A 22,219-nucleotide genomic window follows, 5' to 3' on the forward strand; every position below is an offset into this window, starting at 1 on the left:
TATTAAAGAAGTCTCTTCTGCTTACTAATTCTGCATTTATTTGATCCAAAATACAGTGTATATTATTCTTATTAAATAGCCATTTTCGATGTGAATATATTATAAAATGTAATTTATTCCTGTGATAAAAGCTGAATTTTCAGCATCATTACTTTAGTCTTCAATGTCACATGATCCTTCAGAAATAATGCTAATATGCTCATTTGATGCACAAGAAACATTTAGCAACGTTGAAAACAGTTGTGATGCATCATATTTTTGTGGAAACTGTGATATATATATATATATATATATATATATATTAGGATTCTTTAATGAATAGAAAGTTCAAAATTCATGGTATCCAAAAAAACATGAAGCAGTGCAAATCAGTATATTAGAATGATTTCTGAAGGATCATGTGACACTGAAGACTGGAGTAATGATGCTGAAAAGTCAGCTTTGATCACAGGAATAAATTACATTTTAAAATGCATTCACATAGAAAACAGCTTTGTTGAGCAGAAGAAACTTTTTTCAAAAAATTACTCCAAACTTTTGACTGTTGTGTGCGATAAAAGAATGAAATCACACGTTAATTCGTCTATAATGCACTCTTACTCTTTCCCGGTCGGCACATCACTGTCGTTACAGATCTGGCTGCCGTTGGCGATGTGGTTCTTGTCGGCGTAGTACTGGAGGAAGCTGTGCTTGTTCCTGTGCAGGTAGTCAACCAGATCGCCATAGCGACAATATTCTGTCACCAGATATAATGGACCTGCGTAACAACAAATAAAGATATAACAACCCTGAAAAGAATGCATCAAAAGTAGTTCAGCAGCCTTAAATGTCTAGGATGTTTTGGGTGCTTAACCCTTAGGATAGTTCACCCAAAAGTGAAAATTCTGTCATTAATTACTCACTCTTATGTTGTTCTAAACCCGTAAGACCTTTGTTCATCTTCAGAAGACAAATCAAGAAGTTTTGATGAGCTTTTTGACCCTGACTTCAATAGGATACCTGACTAAAATATTGTGATACTACTACTGCACCAATACTATGACAAAAACAGAACAACAGGAAAAATTTTATCTTTAATATTAATAATAAGAACATAGATGCAAGTAACAAACTAAAAGACAAATACAATAAAACAAAGACACAAATGAAATAAATAAGGCCCTATGAAATCCATTTTATTTCTTCCCAAATTTATTTTTTTTTCCAAATTCTGTTTTTTTTTTTTTTTTTAGTTTAAATTTTTCTGCATTCCATTTTAAATTTTCTGGACTCTATTTGGTACATTAAGAAATATTAATCAAAAAGCATGTCTAATTAATTAAAATCATGAAACTTACACAATTTAACAGCAATTTATTAAAAGATTAAGAAAAAAATAAATTTTTAAAGCCCTATGAAATACGTTTTATTATTTTTCTCAAATTCAGTTTTATTTTGATCGAATGTAAATCTGTTTTCCTTCAATTTTCTAGATTACATTTTAATAGTTTCACTACATTTAATCATCAAAAGCATGTCTAATTATTTCATAAATATTAATCAAATTTTATAAGGAATTAATTTATTACATATATATACACATATATAATTGTTTAATTTCAGAAACACTGTTGTATATTTCCTGGTAAATAAATTCTGGTAAATAATTTTTCTGGTAAATATGGCTATATATGGCTATATATACACACAGACTGATTACAGACACAGGTGTAGACAATGAGGGAAAAACCAAAACACACAGAACTGCAGGGGAGATGATGGGAGAAACCAACTAGAAAGTCCAGGGGTGTGACAGTAACACAGTGCAGTGTTAATGTTCAAACTGTGTATTTAGAATGTTAAAGTGGCCGACAACAAAAAAATATTCTTTTTAAGAATAAAACTGTCTCATATTTTACTTGTGCAGAGCTGTAGCTACATAGTAAGGCCTACTATGCTACTGTATTTTAATGTTGGTCATTATGGTGGTACTTGGAGAGACAAATATTTTCTGAGGTGGTACTTGGTATAAAAACTTTCAGAACCACTGCCTTAAATATTGTTTTAATAATATTTTTATTAGTAGTAGCAGCACTATCATTACATGAAGTAATATTTCTGTCAAATTAACCAAACTTTTATTTTGACGGGTTGGTGTGAAGACCTTTACGTTTCTGTTTGTATATGATATGGCGATGGTTTACTTAAAAGTGAAATCATCATGAAGTGACTCTCAGAGCAGTTCTATAGATCACGTTCATATTCATGTACTCATATATTGAGGTGACAGAGGCTGAAAATTACCGCCGAGCATCACGCATGCTTCAGTATGCATGTAGTAAACAACCACGTGTCTGCGCCATTCATTCACACAGAGACGCACAGAACGTGCAGGATTCATATTTAAATAGCCAAATTCTGTGATATTCCACATGATTCTGTCTTGTTTTTACTCAGGATTTATTGTCTCTTATCAAAATGCATTGTTAAAGTACAGGTACTAAGAAAATGCGGAAACGTACCTTTTTAAAAGCAGGGTATCACGATACCTTTTTAGTACTGATATATTGTGCAAAACTAGTAAGGACATTGTTAAAATAGTCCATGTGACATCATTGGTTCAACCGTAATGTTACGAAGCTACAAGAATACTTTTTGTGTGCAAAGGAAACAAAAATTACTTTTTTCAACAATTTCTTCTCTTCTGTGTCAGTCATGACTTGAATGTGGCAGTTGTGTTGCTGTCTATTCAGGGTCATCAGAAATACCTTAATTTGTGTTCTGAGGATGAACGAAGGTCTTACGGGTTTGGAACGACATGTGGGTGAGTAATTAATGACAGAATTTTTATTTTTTAGGTGAACTGTCCCTTAAGTGTGTGGCCCAAACGCTGGTGTTTGCTCACCGTGTTTAGTACAGGCGCCCAGCAGGTTGACAATGTTGAGATGAGGACCCAGATGACTCATGATCTTGAGTTCAGACATCAGAGCTTGAGTCTCGCTCCTCCGTGCCGTCGCTACAATGAGCAGACAACATTAGTAACTACAACCATCAATCACGCTCACATATGTACATGTAAGTCAGTGGTCAGTGACATTTTGTATGTCTCCCTTATTTAACACACCTGATTGAGATCATCAGCTTGTTAGATCAGTTCATGGATCTCGATCAGGTGTGTTAAAGGAGAAGTCCACCTCCAGAACAACAATTTACAAATAATGTACTCACCCCCTTGTCATCCAAGATGTTCATGTCTTTCTTTCTTCAGCCGTAAAGAAATTATGTTTTTTGAGGAAAACATTTCAGCATTTTTCTCTTCATATAATGGACTGATATGGTGCCCTGATTTTGAACTTCCAAAATGTAGTTTAAACGTGGCTTCAAACAATCCCAAATGCGGTTGTAAACGATCCCAGCCGAGAAAGAAGAGTCTTATCTAGCGAAACGATCGGTTATTTTCATAAAAATAATGCAATTTATATACTTTATACTAATGCCAAATGTCTTACTCTGCCTGGAATGTTTTTGTTCCGGTTCAGTTAGTGTATGTCGAAAAACTCCCATCTCATGTTCTCCCTCAACTTCAAAATCGTCCTATATCGCTGTTTTACCTTTTTTGTTAAGGGTGTTTGATCTTCTTTGCAAGTTCACTTGAGTCAGATACACAGAGCTCAGGGAGAGAAAGGCAAGACGAGCGTTTGAGATTAAAAGGTATTTAAATTGTATTTTTTTTAATATAATAAAACCCTTCTTCGTTTACAACTGCATTGGGGTTGGGATCGTTTGAAGCCGCATTTAAACTACATTTTGGAAGTTCAAACTCGGGGCACCATATCAGTCCATTATATGGAGAAAAATGCTGAAATGTTTTCCTCAAAAAACATAATTTCATTACAACACAACAAAGAAAGACATAAACATCTTGGATGCCAAGGGGGTGAGTACATTATCTGTAAATCTTTGTTTTGAAACTGCACTTCTCCTTTAAATAAGAGAGACAGCAGAGGGCCCCAGGACCAGGACTGAGAACCAATGGTGTAATTTTCATACTCACATTTCAGCATTTTAACGGCCACCTTAGTGGCAGATTGGGAGCGGCCGATACCGTACGCAGTGGCCTCAACAACACGCCCGAACGCTCCAGATCCCAACGTCCGACCTGAAGAAACATGCATTTCAGTACATAAACATCTCTCTCAACAACAGTGAGAGGCTAATAGATAATTGCTAAGCAGAGGTCGCTTTAACCGAGAATTAATGGACAGAATTTTTGTATCAGTCATGGAAAAATCTACAACGATCTTTCACGCCACATTAAAGAGCGGCAAAGCGGTATTTACTGCTTACGTTTTCTAATGAAATGGACAGAATTTAAAATCTGGGACTTTGTTTCATATCAAAAGTAACACAAAGCCTATTTATTGGAGGAAGACGCACGATGTGCTGATGTACTGTTTATTCATTCAACACCATACACCAAAAGATCGATTGTGATTTAAGAATCGATATTGGTTCATTAAAGTGAGATTATAATTGTGTTATTATAATTACAATATGAAAATTAAAATGACAGGTAATGATAGATTATGACAGAATTTTTACGACCCTCTCTGTCAAAATGACGGACTATGATAAAGTCCAGCACAACCTCTGTTGTTAAGATAATCTAATATTTTTGGAACACATTCAGCGTCTATCTAGAGGAAAAGCGTGTTAGAAAGACTCTTTGGGGCTACTGTGTCCCACTCTCACCCAGCACCAGACTGTCCCGTGGCATCTCCCAGGCCAGGTCATAGGGTAGGTGAATGGGGTCGACGTAGATGTACTCGTGCCCATCCAAACTGACCGATTCAATCACCTTCCATCTGATTTCATAGCGTGGCTTCTGCAGGAAAAACAGCGTGGAGTTCCAGTTCAATAATGTTGAATGGAAATGCTAAGTCTCAGACAGACAGACAGGATGTGAAGTCACTGACCTTCCTCCACACAGCGATGAGGATGATGATGGAGATGATGGCAATGACCACCAGCGCTAAGACTGCAGCCAGAATGGCCACCTGTGAAAACAAGGCTAGACAGAAAACAAAAAAAATCGGTATTAATTTTCATCATTTCTGGGTGTATCTTCGAACAACTTCAGAAAGAAACATCCAATCAAATACTAACAGATGCCAAGTTCATTCTTAAATAAAAATAATTAATAAATTATTTACATATTTGGATGTATTTTCAGTCATATAGAGACATTAAATCATCCTGATTTGATGATGATTGTTTATGGTTTATCACCCATGTTCTGAACTCTTTCTCACTGAATATACAATTTACTCTCAATTATGTAAAAATTGGAAAGTAAAACGGGAAAAAGGTTAATGGTCTAATCAATGTTTTTTTTTATATTGTATATAGTGTAAATAAAAAGTGTTTCCTAAAATCCTGTTATTTGATGAAGAGCTATAGAGACAGGAAATGATATCAGTCAACAATATTAATACAAACAAAACCTCAATAAGTAAACTATAAACTAATTTAGGATGCTTAAGGGGCCAAGTATTTTTTTTTATATAAAAAAGAATACATTTATTTATAATGATGATATTTTTGTTTAAATTAAACTTAAAATTTGTTTGCGTTTTTGTATTTTCAATTACTTGTCATACAGATGTTACATAAAATATAAAATAAATATTTCAATCACTTGTCACATAGAGACATTCACTATCCAATCAATTAACAATGCATAAAACAATAAAATTAAAATGATGTCTAAAGGGGAAACTAGCATTTTTCTTAAAAATAAATAAATAAATAAATAATAATAATAATAATAATGCAATAAAAATAATAAATAGATGTTATGCTATTTATTTATGCTATAATGAGTCATTTATGCTATATAAATAAATCATAAATAATATTTTTTATAAAAAAAATTAAATAAATAATATGTTATTTATTTATACTATAAATAATAAGTACAATTAAAAATTACATGCATAAAATGAAATAAAAAATTACATAAAATTTTCAATCAGATGTTGTTTTTAAGTTGTTATAAATAATAGGTAAAAAAAAAAAAAACAAAATAAAATTAAATGAAAAGAATGAATGAATGAATGAATGAATGAATGAATGAATGAATGAATGAAGCAATCAATCAATCAATAAAAAATACATTGTTTTTATTTATACAATTTTTTGTGCGCATTTTCAAACAGTCACATTTTTCACTGTTTAATTACCTATGCATAAAACAATAAAATGAAAACGATGCCAAAAGGGAAAACTTGTATTGTTTAAATAAAAAGAATAAATAATAATTTAATAAAAAGAATAAATAGAAGTTATGTCATTTATGCTATAAATAATAAGTACAATAAAAAATAAAATGCATAAATAAATGCATAAATAAATAAATAAATAAATAAATATTGTGTGTATTTTCAATAACATCACATAGAGACATTTTTCACTATCCAAACAATTACCAATGCACAAAACAATAAAGGCAACACTTTACAATAAGGTTCATTAGTTAACATTAGTTAACATGAACTAAGAATGAACAATACTTCTACAGCATTTATTAATCTTAGATAATGTTAATTTCAGCATTCACTAATGCATTATTAAAACTGTGTTTGTTAAGTTGTGTTTGTTAACATTAGTTAATGCACTGTGAACTAACATGAACTAACAATGAACGACTGTATTTTTATTAACTAACATTGACAAAGATTAATAAAAAGTGTAATAAATGTATTGTTCATTGTTTGTTCATGTTAGTTAATGCATTAACTAACGTTAACAAATGACACATTCTAAAGTGTTACCCAATAAAATGAAAATGATGCCTCAAGGGGAAACTATTTATTTATTTATTTATTTTTTTAAAGGAATGAATGATAATAATTTAATAAAAAAATAGATATGTTATTTTTTTTATGCTGTCAATAGGTCAAATAAAATAAATAAATAGATAAAAATGCATAAACTAAATTTTATGTGAATTAAATAAAACACATTTAAAAAGAAGCAAAATAAATATGTCAAGTTAGTAAAGTAAAACAAGACTTTAAATCAAAACGGCCCGGTCATATATAAGACTGAGGCCTCATGTATAAAGTCAATAAGAAACGTTTCCTGCAGCTTTGGCAGGTGTTTGTGTTTCTTGATTTTCTCACGACCGAACCAGTATCAGGTTCTCAACAAGCTCAACGGGTTTCACGCCACATTCACGGCGCTAATGAAAGCAGTCCTGCAGGATCATGGCATTACAACCAAAGTCACCCTGTGTTTGATCTCCATGGGTGCTGCTCCATTCAGCAGATCCTCATTTCACACATTCACAAAGAGGCTTTAACACCCCCGACACACACACACACACACACACACACGCATGCGTTACTCACTGCTGTTCACCAGTCTGATGTCTCGTGCTCGAGCTCCTCCCTCGTTGTTGGCCTCGCAGCGGATGGTGAGCAGCTGCGGCCGCAGGAGAGTCACCTGACTGTGCACCTGGTGGATCTTGCGTGTGATGTTGTAGGTGACATTAGTCTGGATGGTGATTTTCTCAGGATCCTCCAGTAGGGGGCTCCACGCCACACTTCTGTTACTGCACCTAATGACAACACACAGGAATACTAGTGTACTGATTACTGTATACTGTACACTATATACTGCATGCTACCTATATAAGGAAAAAATCAATCCACACACACACATACATACACAAATATATATATATATATATATATATATATATGTGTGTGTGTGTGTGTATTTGCAGCATCTCTCCAAGAAAATGTAAGAAAATGTTTATTAAATTAATATATTTCATTGAACTAATTAAATAGTAAATTAAATGTCATTTAATATTTAATTAGTTTAACTTTTATTTATTGAAACATTTAATATTTTAATATTTTTATATCAACTATTTTATAACTATTTACATATTTTATATCTTATTTAATACTGATTTATTTTATTTAATATTTAATTTATTACATTAAATTGATCAGAAATTAAATATCAAATTAATAAGTTCAATAAATTACCCCTAATTAATTATAAATGAAAATATTTTTGTAATATAATATCAATTTATTATTACATGAAACATGAGTGTTTGTGTGTGTTTAATATAACATTTTTAAAATTATTATATATACTTTTTTTAATTAATCAAGTTTTATTTAGGTTTTAATTAGTAATTCGTGTTTAATTTTCAGTCATGAATATTATGATATTATTTCAATATTTATATTTAATTTATGTTTAATAGTAACACAAATTGCTAATTTAAACTAAAAAAAGTTTTATTTAATTTTGTATTTTTATTTTATTTACTTTGCTAACAACAACAACAACAGCAAAAAAAAAAAAAAAGAAAATACAAATATTTTTTCTCATTTCATGGACAGATACTTTATTCCTTCCTTAAACACAGTTAATTTTTTAATTTTTTATATTATTTGTTAATATTTTGAATAAGAGTTTATTTGTATATTTTCCGTCTTTAAATTATAAGTTTTAGTAAATTTGTCTGTTTTTGTTTTGTTTTTCATAGTTTTGTAAAAAAAAAAAAAAAAAAAATATATATATATATATATATATATAGTATGTAGTAAAATAAATAAATAATATACAAATAAATATATACTAAATATTAGTAAAAATCTAAATTAATAAACATTATAATAAATATTATTGTTTCTATTGTTTTAATACTTAATATTGTCATTTTGCTTGTAAGTATAAATATAAATGAATATTTATTAATACAAAAATATAATATGAATTAGTTTCTGTAATTTTAATACTTTATTTTGCTTCTTAAGTGATAACTTGATTTAAATATAAATAGATATTTCTACTGTTGTAATCATTAAATACAACAAAGATTTTTTTTTTTTTTTTTTTTTCGGACAAACCCTGTAATATTTATAGTATTTATAGTAAATATATTAGGTCATCTGGGTGGATGCATGCTGCAAATATTAAGTAGTATTCCATTATAAATCTACCCAAACACATTAGAAATTACAATCTGAATACTTTATATAATATGTACATTAACAAAAAGCATGAAGACCATTTACAAGCCAGAACAAACACACCCAATAATATACATGCATTATATCTGCGCTGCACCCATGAAGGAAGTGTGCTGTGATAGGAGAGGTGTGCGCTAATGGCCGTTACGGCATATGTGCTATATATTATTCATACAGAAGTATTTCTGTGCAGCTCTTTGGTGTTTTGATCAGCGTGTGCGCTGCGTTTGGATGATGGACAGACGCAACCTGATCGCCTTCATTACGCTGATGTGTGTGTTTATGTAATGCTCTCTGAGTGCTGTGCAAACTCATCTGCTTTATATTTACTCATCTCACAAACAGCTCGTATTAAATATGAATGAGAGTCATTAAAGAGGAAATATTTTAAAAATGTTGGCTGATAATCTAGTATGCTAAACACGGTGTGTGCAGCTGACCTTAGTGGAAGCCTGCCACTAAGGCTACACACAGATTGATATAATAATGATGATGATGATGATGATGATGATGAAGGTGTGTCATTACTTGGTCATGCTGTCACAGCTGAACCACTGAATGCTGGGAGACGGCACTCCCTCCGCCACACAGGTGACCGCGTGCTTCTTACCCGGCAGCTGATGGTCAGACAGTTCAGTTATCTGAGGAGGAACTACACAGACAGGAAGTGACATCAGTCAATAACATTAATACAAACAAAAACCTCACAGAATAAACAAGAAAATAACTGATCTACAAGCATAAATGTGTATAGTCATTTTTAAATAAAAGTAATGAGTAATTTTTTGTTCATTAATTAAATTAATTATTGAATTAAATATTAAAGTAATTTAACAGAATGAAATATGAAATGGCATGCACTTAAATTAAATATTAAATATAATTTTAAATTATACTAAATATAAAACAACATATTTATTACATTAAATGAATTAAATAATACATTAAATGATTATTATTATTTATGAATTAATTTATTTATTATTCTTTTGTTATTGTTTTTTATTTGAAATAATATCATTACAGAGCTTGAGTGACAGCATGAGTACCAAGGAAGAAAATAAATAAATAAATAAATAAATAAATACAAAAAAAAATAAAAATGAATCTTCAGTTTAAAACAATTCTTTCAAAGCTTGGGCTATTTTACTTTATTATTATTATTATTATTATTATTATTATTATTATTATAAAATGTGCTGACTTGTGTTATTTTAGTAACATTGTAATACTTACATAGGATTTGTTAATATTTTATATTAGTTTTAATTTGTATATTTTCTGTTTTCATTTTAATTATTTTAGTTAAAATATTAGCATTTTTGTTGTTTTAGTTTAATTTATTTATTTGTTGTTTTAGTTATTTTAGTACATGAAGTTAAACTAAATGAAAATTAGCAGCTAGCTGAAATAAAATATTTAAGAATAATTTCATTCAAAAAAACTTAAAATAAAATAATTAAAAAAAAAATTGTTTCAAAAGCTTTCTCGTGTTTTTAATATTTCGTTTTTATTCATTTTTATTTCAGCTATCTTAGTAAAGTTAAATATTGTTAAATACTGAAATATTAAATTAAGTAAAGATAATTATGCAATAAATACATTAAAAATTAGGTTAAATAATTAAATATTAAATTACATGTGTAAATACATTAAACAAATTAAATATTTTGTTACATTATAATTACATTAAACAAATGAAATATTAATTTTAAAAAGACATTTAAAATATGAAATGAATTCAAATTAATTATTAAATAAAAAATACATTCAAATCATTAAAATACAACTAATTAAATATTAAAGATTAAGTTAAGATAAACTATTAAAATTAATTATGCAATTTAATTATACAATATACTAATTAAATGTTAAATTACACATTATTTAATTAAAATATTTTGTTAAAAATGTAATTACATTAAATGAACTAACTAAATAAATAATGAATTAAATATTAGATTAAATTAACAAATCACAATCATAAAAATAAATGATTTACAAAAAAAAAAACAAAATTAATTATAAAAATAAACTAAACATTTTTATTCAAAATATTAAATTACACATGTAATTACATTTAATTAATTATTTTGTTAAATATTTAATTACTAAATGAAGTACATTTAATTATGAAATCGTTAAAATTAGATTAAACTAATAAAACATTAAAATAAAATGAACTATTAAAATACTAAATTAATTAAAATTAGTTATAAAATAAATAAATTAAAAATAAATTCAACTAATGTTAATAAATATTAAATTAAATATAAGATTAAATGAAACAATTAACATTAAATAAAGGTAAAATAATTACAAAAATAAATAAAAAATGAAACTTAAACTTAAATATTAAATTACACATGTAATTACATTAAATTACATTAATCTTTAATGACAAATCAAAATTAAACTAAATATTAAACATAAATATATTAATTACACAAATAAATTAAAATGTAATTGAACTATCTAAATATTAAATTATACATGTAATTAAATGTAATTACATTAATTTTTTTCATCTTTAATTACATTAAACAAAATTAGACATCAAATTAAAATAAATATTAATTTAACATAAATATCTGGTCATTAAAGTTAAATTAGTGACAAATAAAATAATAAAATAAAATAAAATAAAATAAAATAAAATAAAATAAAACAAATCAAAATTAAATAAAATAAAATAATACAAAACAAAATAAAATACAATAAATAAAATAAAATAAAACAAATCAAAATTAAATAAAATAAAATAACTAAATAAAATAAAATACAATAAATAAAATAAAATAAAATAAAATAAAGTAAAATAAAGTAAAATAAAATAAATAACATTAAATTAAATTAAATTAAATTAAATTAAATTAAATTAAATTAAATTAAATTACATTACATTACATTACATTACATTACATTACATTACATGAACAGTTTCACAGTCATCCCAACAGCTGGTGTTATTCTTGGTCCAGACCTAAACGGGTGTCTGTTTTCAGGAAATGGGGGCGGTGTGTAAATAGATGTCAAACTGTCTCACCTTTCACCTCTAAGTCAAAGGTCATCTCTTTAAAGTCATCTTCGTTTTTGACACTGACGGTGTAGAGTCCCATCTGCTCCAGTCGGATCCTCACCAGGGTCAGTGTGCTGACAAACCTGCAGCAGATCCAGAGCACACACAGTCTGACATCCGTGGAAAGCTTTAGTGTTGTTTAATAGAGGCCTTGTGTTGAGAGCATCATTACCGGGTCTCGTAGTCCTGTCTGGTGTTGTGTCCTTTAATAGCAGCGCCGTCTTTCATCCACTGGATGGTGGGTTTGGGATACGCCTCGATCTCCACTTTCAGCTCCACGTTTTCGCCAAGCTGCGCCGAGACGTTCCTGTCCAGATGTGAAGAAAGAGCCACGAATCCTTTTTCTACAGACAGACAGATGAAAATATCATGCATAGAAAGGGTCAGGACGAGTTACACTGACATTGATAATAAGAAATGATTCTTGAGGAGCAAAAAAGCATGATTTCTGAAGGATAATGTGACTGGAGTAAGAATTCAGTTTTACATCACAAGAATAAATTACATTTTACAATATATTCACATAGAATACAGCTACTTCAAATAATAATAACATTTCAGATTTTTTTTTTATTTTTACAGTATTTTTTAATCAAATAAATGCAGCCTCTATGAGCATAAAATACTTTAAAAGCATTAAAAAATCTCACCGACCCCAAACTTTTGAAAGCTAGTGTATCAAATTATACGCAAGGCAGAGTGAGTTTTGCTTGCTCATCTTTCTACATAATCTATTTAATATTCCATAAGTGAGCTCTCGTGCGTGGCTGATAGGTCGTAATCGAAACGTTCAGGTGCTAAAAGCACTTTCTTCATAAAGGCCTGCCTGCAGTTGCTGCATCCTGTGTGTGTAAGTGCTGCGAACGCTTGAACAAAGATCCGCATTGATCTACAGTCAGTTCCTGTGACTCGTCTGTGCTCCTCCAGGGTTTCTGTGAGCGGCTGTGGTTTCATCGTGTTAAACATAAACATAACTCATTGCCTTCAGCAGAAGCTCTCATTCACACGCAGCATTTCCCCTGTGGCGTGAGCAAACACCATCACAGGAGATGCTGTGAGACTGAGCGCTTGTTTTAAAGGGACCGGTGTTGATTTAATTAAGGTTTGCATCAAGGCATCATTGAAAACACGACACCCAAACTTTTAAGCTCAGATGATGAAGGCCGCTCTTCATACAGCTCTAGTTTTACCAGAAAGCTGGAAAAAATGTGCTGACTAGTGTTATTTTTGTATCATTGGGACAGTTTATTAATAGTTTTCATTTTTATATTTTGTTTTCATTTTAATTTCAGGTCAAATTTGAGTGATTTTTGTTGTTGTAGTTTTTAATTAATGTCTTTGTAGTTTATTTAAATATGTTTTTATTTATTTTAGTATATGAAGCTGACTCAACAAGCTGAAACTAGATAAAAAAAGTTTGTCAAGACAAAACTGAAAGCCTAATCAGAAAGTTTCAAAAGTTTTTAAAAGTTTGACGGTTTTCAGTCTGAAATAGTTTGAAGATTAAAGTAGTTTTAAACCTTAAACCTTGAATGTTTTGAAGGCAATGCAGTCTGTCAGATAGATCATTAGCATGTTTCTAACATGATTAGCATGTTACTAGCATGTTGGTACCATGATTAGAATGTTGCTAGCATGTGCTAGCATGTTGTTAGCATCATTAACATGTTTCTAACATGATTAGCATGTTACTAGCATGTTGGTAGCATGATTAGAATGTTGTTAGCATGTTGTTAACATCATTAGCATGTTTCTAGCATGATTAGCATGTTACTAGCATGTTGGTACCATGATTAGAATGTTGCTAGCATGTGCTAGCATGTTGTTAGCATCATTAACATGTTTCTAACATGATTAGCATGTTACTAGCATGTCGGTAGCATAATTAGAATGTTGTTAACATGTTGTTAACATCATTAGCATGTTTCTAGCATGATTAGCATGTTACTTGCATGTTGGTACCATGATTAGAATGTTGCTAGCATGTGTTAGCATGTTGTTAGCATCATTAGCATGTTTTTAACATGACTAGCATGTTACTAGCATGTTGGTAGCATGATTAGAATGTTGCTAGCATGTTGTTAACATCATTAGCATGTTTTTAACTTGATTAGCATGTAACTAGCATGATTATAATATTGGCTAACATGGTGTTAGCCTTATTATCATGTTGCTAGCATGTTTTAAAACGATTAACAAGTTACTAGCATGTTGCTAACATGTTTCTAGTATGATTAACATGTTGTTATCATGTTTCTAGCCTAATTAGCCTGTTTCTAGAATGTTTCTAAAATGATTAGTATGTTACTAGTATGTTCGTAGCATGATTAGAATGTTGCTAGCATGTTGTTAGCATCATTAGCATGTTTCTAACGCGATTAGCATGTTACTAGCATGTTGGTAGCATGATTAGAATGTTGCTAACATGGTGCTAACCTTATTACGATGTTGCTAGGATGTTTTAAAATGATTAGCAAGTTACAAGCATGTTGCTAACATGTTTCTAGTATGATTAGCATTTTGTTACCATGTTTCTAGCCTAATTAGCCTGTTTCTACAATGTTTCTAACATGATTAGTATGTTACTAGTATGTTGGTAGCATAATTCGAATGTTGCTAACATGGTTCTAGCCTTATTAGCATGTTGCTAGCATGTTTTAACATGATTAGAACGTTACTAGCATGTTGCTAACATGTTTCTAGCATGTTTCTAGTATGATTAGCATGTTGTTACCATGTTTTAGCCTAATTAGTCTGTTTCTAGAATGTTTCTAAAATTATTAGTATGTTACTAGCATGTTGGTAGCACGATTAGAATGTTGCTAGCATGTTTTTACTAGCATGTTGTTAACATGTTTCTAGCCTAATTAGCCTGCTGCCAGCATATTTCTAGCATAATAACCAAGATACTAGCATGTTTCTAGCAAGATTAGCAGTTTGTAAGCATGTTTTTAACATGATTAGCATGTCACTAGCATGTTGTTAGCATGTTTTAGTATGTTTCATGATTTGCAAGTTATTAGCAAGTTGCTAGCATGTTTCTCTAACATGATTAGCAAGCTACTAGCATGATTCTAGTTGCTTGGGTTGGCTAATGAGAATAAATTATAGATAAAAAAAAAAAACATTAATAATTGACACTTTTTTTCCTGTGTTTTCCCCCACTTTTTAAGGTTTTGGTTTATTTCATGTAATAAAAGATTTTCATGGTTTTAGTTTTGGTTCACTATGATAACCCTGGTGTTGATCTTCACTGTATCAGTAGACAGACTTTATTCTCTGCATTTATTGACAGAATCATGAGAATGTGATGCATCTGCAGCTCTTACCCAGTACTGTGATGTTAATACTGGCTGAAGCTTTCTGGTCCTCCACACCCTCATGCACGTGACAAACATACAGTCCTGATCTGGCCAGAGACACGTCTGTGATGTTGAGACAGGACCGCATGCTCATGGACGACAGGACGTCAGTCAAAGGCTCAATGTCCCCCACCTAAAGGGCAAAACAATTGGGCTTTTTTGAGTGTCAGAAATGAACTTTTCCATTAGCATGCAATGTTTGCTCTTGAATACTGATTTTCAGGGGCATTTCTTCTCCTTTTTTTTCAAGTCATATAAAATAATTTTTTTAACAATTATTATTTTTATCCATTTATAAATTTTTTATATTATTTATAAAAAAATATTAGAAATATTTTTCTAATTATTTTTTATTTTATCAAAATAAATTAATTAGAATAATTAGTTTTTAACTAATTAATAATTAAAATATGTATTATCAAATAACCTGAAAAATATAATATACAAACAAACTAAATTGTTCAAACAAACTCCACATATTAAATTTCAGGTGCATTTTTGTCATTTTAGTGGCATTTTTGTCCCAAAAACCTGCTTAATTTCCGACTGCTTAATTACTTGTATATATTTACACTACCAGTCAAAAGTTTTTGAACAGAAAGATTTTTAATGTTTTTTAAAGAAGTCTCTTCTGCTCACCAAACCTGCATTTATTTGATCCAAAATACGGCAAAAAGAGTAACATTTTGAAATAGTTTACTATTTAAAATAACTGTTTTCTATTTGAATATATTTTAATCCTGTGATTTCAAAGCTGAATTTTAGCATCATTACTCCAGTCACATGATCGTTCAGAAATCATTCTAATATTCTGATTTGCTCAAACAACATTTATTATTATTAACAGCTGAGTAGATTTTTTTCAGGTTTCTTTAATAAATGAACATTTAGAAAAACAGCATTTATCTGAAATAGAAATCTTTTAAAACATTATAGATGTCTTTATTATCACTTTCGATCAATTTAAAGCATCTCACCTGTTTTAAATATTGATACTAATAATAATAATATATTTTTAAGCAGCAAATCAGCATATTAGAATGATTTCTGAAGGATCATGTGACACTGAAGACTGGAGTAATGATGCTGAAAATCTACCTTTGATGACAGGAATAAATTACATTTTAAAATATATTCAAATAGAAAGGAGTTGTTTTAAATAGTAAAAATATTTCAAAATTGTACTGTTTTTGCTGTACTTTGGATCAAATAAATGCAGGCTTGGTGAGCAGAAGAGACTTCTTTAAAAAACATAAAAAATCTTACTGTTCAAAGACTTTTGACTGGTAGTGTACATTTATTTATTTGGCAGGTACTTTTATCCAAAGTGATTACATTACATTCACTGCCATCTTTCATCATCCTACATCGCTGCAGAAGTACCGACCCAGTGTTTACAAAGTGAAAATGCAAAGAAGATCAAACGCCCTTCACAATGATTTTGAAGTTGGAGGAGAAAATGTGATGGGAGTTTTTCGACATACCCTAACTGTATTGACCCGGATTACACAGAGTACACATGCGCATCGCAGAGCTAGACAAGACAAGCGTTTGACATTAAAAAGTAAATAAATTGTCAATTTGATTCAAAAACAACTGATCATTTCGCTAGATAAGACCCTTCTTCCTCGGCTGTGATCGTTTAGAGCCGTTTAAAGCTGCATTTAAACTACGTTTTGGAAGTTTAAACTCATGGGCACCATTGAAGTCCACTATATTTAGATATTTGTACTGGAAATCAAAATAAAAATACTGAGGAGGAAAATGTTTGAGGGAATCAAACCCACGATTTTGTCATTACCAACACTATGACCCCTACCAACTTAACTGACCCCTCTAAAACCAGCAAAACTAGTGAAAACCAGTTCAGTGGCCACCTCAGTCTGATTTAATCCATTTTTCAGAAATTAACAACAAAAATGAGGTGATATTCATTCAGCAAATGTGCATCTGCTCTGGTGTGTTTATTAAACTTTTCACTTCTTTCCCCATCGTTTTTTGATTTCTCTCTTAATAAAAACACGTGTTCCTCACGAAGGTGTGGCCGCACATCTTGAGCTCATTTCAACATGTGGAGCTTCTCACGGGAGCTCTAAGTACTCGATCTAGAAAATAATGAAAACAAAAACTTTTATTTTCAGCCCACTCACATCTTTGTTGGGAAAGTCCCAGGAGAAGTAGACGAGCTCCGCGCCGTTAACGGTGCAGTTGACGTTCAGTGTCTCGCCCTGTTTCAGGACAGTTTTGGAGGCGTTGATGTAGGGATCCAGAGCCTCGGGAGCTGAAACCATGTGTGCGAAAGAAAGAACAAAAACGGCTATTGTCTGATATTAAACAAATCATTTGATGTGTTTATGAGAGACTCGGTCCAGTTGATGACACAGATGTGCAACACATGGACTTTCTCTCTCGTATAAATACAAATGAAAAGAAAATGGTGAACTTTTTAACTCAAAACAGCAAATAATCTGTAATATTAAAGCATTAGCAGACCAAATGTAAAGGCCATATGTATATTTAATTAAAAACATGCTTATTTATACATAACACTGCAAAAAATGATCTGCTTAGTATCTTTGTCTTGTTTTATGAAAGTCCTCAAAATAAACATATAAATGAATAATTTTAAAAATAACAAAATACTATTTATAAAAATAATTCTAAAATTCTAAATAATTTAAAAAGAGCACTGGATCAAAATGCAAAAGTACCTAATATACTGAAGACGTAGAAGGGGACAGACTCTTTCTCCTCTCCATTCAGCTCTCCTTTGCATTTGTAGGTTCTGTCCTCCAGGGCGGCGGTGTAGCCCACGCTGGGGTTGTACGAACCATCCACCATAAACTCTGAGTCTTTCTCGTACAGCGTGACTTTTATCGAGGGATTCGTCACCAGACAGGGGACCGTGCCTTCCTCTCTCGTCTTAGTCACCATGAGGTGATCGTTCTCGAGGAACCACACCTCAGGATCTGAGGAGGACAGAATCAGTGAATCAGTGTGAGCACAAATGAATCAATAAGTGAATGAATGCATGAGTAAATGAACAAATGAATCAATATGTGAATTAATATTTATGGAAGAATCAATGTGAGAATTAATAAATAAATAAAAGTGTGAGAAGAATAAAATAATAAATGGATGAGTGAATGAACAAATTAATGTGAGAATTATTACATGAATTAATGTGAGTGAATGACAGAATGAATGCATAAGTAAATGAGTGAATAATTAACGAGAATTCTGAAATGAATGAAAAAATAATAATGTGAGAATTAATGAATTAATGTGCAAGTGTATAACTGATTCACTGTGAGAATCAATTAATGCATGAATGCGTGAGTGAACAAAATAATCAATGTGAGAATCAACTAATGAATGAATGCGTAAGTGAGTGAGTGAATGAACGAACAAAACCCAGTGTGAGAATCAAATGAATGAATGCATAAGTGAGCAAACAAACAAATCAATATGAGAAATAATAAATAAATGAAGGCATGATGGATGCATGAGTGAATGAATCAATGTGAGAATTAATAAATGAATGAATGCATAAGTGAATAAATGGACAAATCAATGAGAAATAATAAATAAATGAATGCATGAGCTAATTAACAAACAAAACAATGCAAGAATCAATAAATGAATGAATGCATTAGTGAATGAACAAATAAATCAGTCTGAGAATCAAATAAATAAATGCATAAGTGAATATTCAAACAAATCAATATGAGAAATGATGAATGTAGGCATGACTTAAATCAATGTGAGAATTACTAAAAGAATGAACACATGAGTGAACGAATGAATAAATCAATGTTAGAATCAATAAAAGAATATATACACAAGTGAATGAACAAAAGAATCAATGTGAGAATCAACTAATGAATGAATGCGTGTGTGAGTGCAGAAGTAAACAAACGAACAAATCAATATGAATTAATGCATGACTTCATTAAATCAGTGTGAAAATGAATGAGAGTGAACGAATGAATAAATCAATCTTGGAATCAATAAAAGAATGAATGTATGAGTGAATGAACTAAAGAATCAATGTGAGAATCAATAATTGAATGAATGCATGAGTGAATGAACAAACAAAATCCAGCGTGAGAATCAAAATGTGAATAAACAAACAAATCAATAGGAGAAATAATAAATGAATGAATGCATGACTTAATTAAATCAGTGTGAAAATCGCCAAATGAATGAACTCATGAGTGAACAGATGAATAAATCAATGTTGTAATCAACAAAGGCATTAATGCATTAGTGAATGAACAAAAGAATGTGAGAATCAGTAAATGAATGAAAGTGTGAGTGAATGAACAAACAAAACCCAGTGTGTTTTCAGAATCAAGATGAATACATGAACAAATCAGTATAGGAAATAATAAATGAATGATTGCTTGACAATATGAGAATCAATAAATTAATGAATGCATTAGTAAACGAACAAATAAATCACTGTGAGAATCAAATACTCATGAGTGAACGAATGAAGCAATGAATGCATAAGTGAATGAATGAACAGATCAATATGAGAAATAATAAATTAATGCAGTAAATGAAATGATTCAGTGTGGAATATGGAAATGAGAAAATAAATCAAAATTCACACAACATTAAAAAATCATTAGAAAATCACATTCAAAACTACCTAAAAACCTATAATTACCATTTCTATTGTTAAAATGTTCAAATATATGATATCTGTTGTTTTTACATGCACTTTTAAAAACTCTACCTATTAAAGGAGAAGTCCACTTCCAGAACAAAAATTCACAAATAATTTACTCACTCCCTTGTCATCCAAGATGTTCATGTCTTTCTGTCTTCAGTCGTGAAGAAATTATGGTTTTTGAGGAAAACACTTCAGGATTTTTCTCCATATAATGGACTTGATTGGTGCCCCGATTTTGAACTTCCAAAATGTAGTTTAAATGCAGCTTCAAAAGGCTCTAAATGATCCCAGCCGAGGAAGAAGGGTCTTATCTAGTGAAATGATCTGTCATTTTTTTCGGAAAATAAAAATTTGTATACTTTTTAAGTACAAAAAATTTACAAACAAAAAGGTACAACGTGTCAGACGATTCTGAAGTTGTAGGAGAAAATAACATTTTTCGACATATTCTACATTTTTGAGCCGGAGTACACAGACAATGAACTTGTGGTGATTCGAAGACGTGATTCGTAGTAGTGATGGGAAGTTTGGATCATTTTAAAGACTCGGACCTTTGAGTCTCGTTCAGGAAAATGAACAAATCTTTTTTCGAGTCATTCATTTTAGCAATATCAGCATCACGTGACAGCCCCATAAGATGAACAAACGACTCGAAAAACCTGAAAACTCAAAACAGGTGAACTAATTCCAGTACAGAACCTAACAGGATGTTGCGCATACATGACTGAACGAATCACTCCCCGAGACGACTCGTTCTTCCCGAGTCACATTAAAGATTCATTCAAAATGAACGAATCATTCAAGATCGACCCGTGGCGTGCATCCCTGAGCCTGTGCTACACAAGCTTTTGTGCTTAAAAAGTATACAAATTTTTATTTTTTGAAAACAATGACCAATCGTTTCGCTAGATAAGACCCTTCTTCCTCGGCTGGGATTGTTTAGACCCCTTTGAAGCTGCATTTAAACTACATTTTGGAAGTTCAAATTCAGGGCACCAATGAAGTCCAGAAAAATCCTGAAATGCTTTCCTCAAAAACCATTTCTTTACGACTGAAGACAGAAAGACATGAACATCTTGGATGACAAGGGGGTGAGTAAATTATTTGTGAATTGTTGTTCTGGAAGTGGAGTTCCCCTTTAATAGTCGGTCAGTATTAATTAAGCAATTTACAAATTCTTACCAGGCACAAAGACGGTCACCTCTCTGGTCTCATTCGTCCCGTTCTCCGTACACACATAGACGCCCGTGTGTCTCCACGTCACCCGCTGCAGACTCAGAACACTGGAGGAGGGGCTCCGCTTTTCGATGTGGAACTCTGGAACTTTCTCCTCCCGCTTGAAGCGCCAGGTGATGTCACTCCAGCCGGAGCAGGTGATGTTGTAGGAGGAGTTGATGGGGAGGATGACCTGAGGGTTGCTGGGACTGAGCTCCAGAGCTGAACTACCCAGACAGAGCAGGAGCAAACCTGCACACAAACCAGCATTCAGATCAGTACAACTTCAAACAACACAGCTCTACAAGAACTCAAGATATGCAAACATAATTTGGGACAAACAAATGTCAGGTTCCCCCTATGAGAATTTTGAACATTTTACTGTAAGTTTTAGAGCTGTTTGCTGTTCATTAAATCTTTATTCTCATTTATTTTTGCATTTCTTCGCATGCATTGCTCCTTTTTAAGATTTTATACTATTTATAACATCCTGTTTTAAAATAGTGGAAAGAAACATCCAAAATACACATTTAAAGTTTTTATTACACTTGATCTCTTTCCATCTGCCTCAGTTTGTTTTTACTATCCAAAAGCGTGAAATAAGCAATAAAAGACCGTCGTTTGAGTTCTATACATTAAACAAGTCAAGTGAAGAATATACTGTGCTTTAGGTTCAAGTTTATTTGGCTAAGTCTTGTTTGTAACATTATTTTGGGGTTTGTTTAGTCTGTTACCTGTTGTCATGGCAGTCAGTTGGGACTGGCTGAAACTCTTCATTCTGTCTTCCAGAGCGGGACACGTTTAGACTCTGCAGATGGAGGAAAAACAACTCAGGATTGATTCG

At 31.1% G+C, this 22,219-nt stretch overlaps 1 protein-coding gene across 2 annotated transcripts in view; it reads right to left on the reverse strand.

Annotated features, from left to right (window-relative positions):
* pdgfrb (platelet-derived growth factor receptor, beta polypeptide) overlaps window positions 1–22,219 on the reverse strand; it is a 76,966-nt gene that overhangs the window by 18,015 nt on the left and 36,732 nt on the right. For both annotated transcript variants that reach the window (XM_051127559.1, XM_051127558.1), the window contains exons 2-15: window positions 22,110–22,183; window positions 21,343–21,627; window positions 18,191–18,448; window positions 17,630–17,760; window positions 15,447–15,612; window positions 12,290–12,461; window positions 12,085–12,200; window positions 9,567–9,690; window positions 7,392–7,600; window positions 4,956–5,050; window positions 4,732–4,864; window positions 4,034–4,138; window positions 2,885–2,995; window positions 601–757 (exon numbers count right to left, since the gene is read on the reverse strand). In XM_051127559.1, coding sequence (XP_050983516.1) covers window positions 601–757; window positions 2,885–2,995; window positions 4,034–4,138; window positions 4,732–4,864; window positions 4,956–5,050; window positions 7,392–7,600; window positions 9,567–9,690; window positions 12,085–12,200; window positions 12,290–12,461; window positions 15,447–15,612; window positions 17,630–17,760; window positions 18,191–18,448; window positions 21,343–21,627; window positions 22,110–22,152 — 2,105 coding nt within the window. In that variant the 5' untranslated portion in view covers window positions 22,153–22,183. The remainder of the gene's footprint in view (window positions 1–600; window positions 758–2,884; window positions 2,996–4,033; window positions 4,139–4,731; window positions 4,865–4,955; window positions 5,051–7,391; window positions 7,601–9,566; window positions 9,691–12,084; window positions 12,201–12,289; window positions 12,462–15,446; window positions 15,613–17,629; window positions 17,761–18,190; window positions 18,449–21,342; window positions 21,628–22,109; window positions 22,184–22,219) is intronic.

This window comes from Labeo rohita, chromosome 14 (assembly GCF_022985175.1).
Source record: "Labeo rohita strain BAU-BD-2019 chromosome 14, IGBB_LRoh.1.0, whole genome shotgun sequence".
Classification (NCBI taxonomy): domain Eukaryota; kingdom Metazoa; phylum Chordata; class Actinopteri; order Cypriniformes; family Cyprinidae; genus Labeo; species Labeo rohita.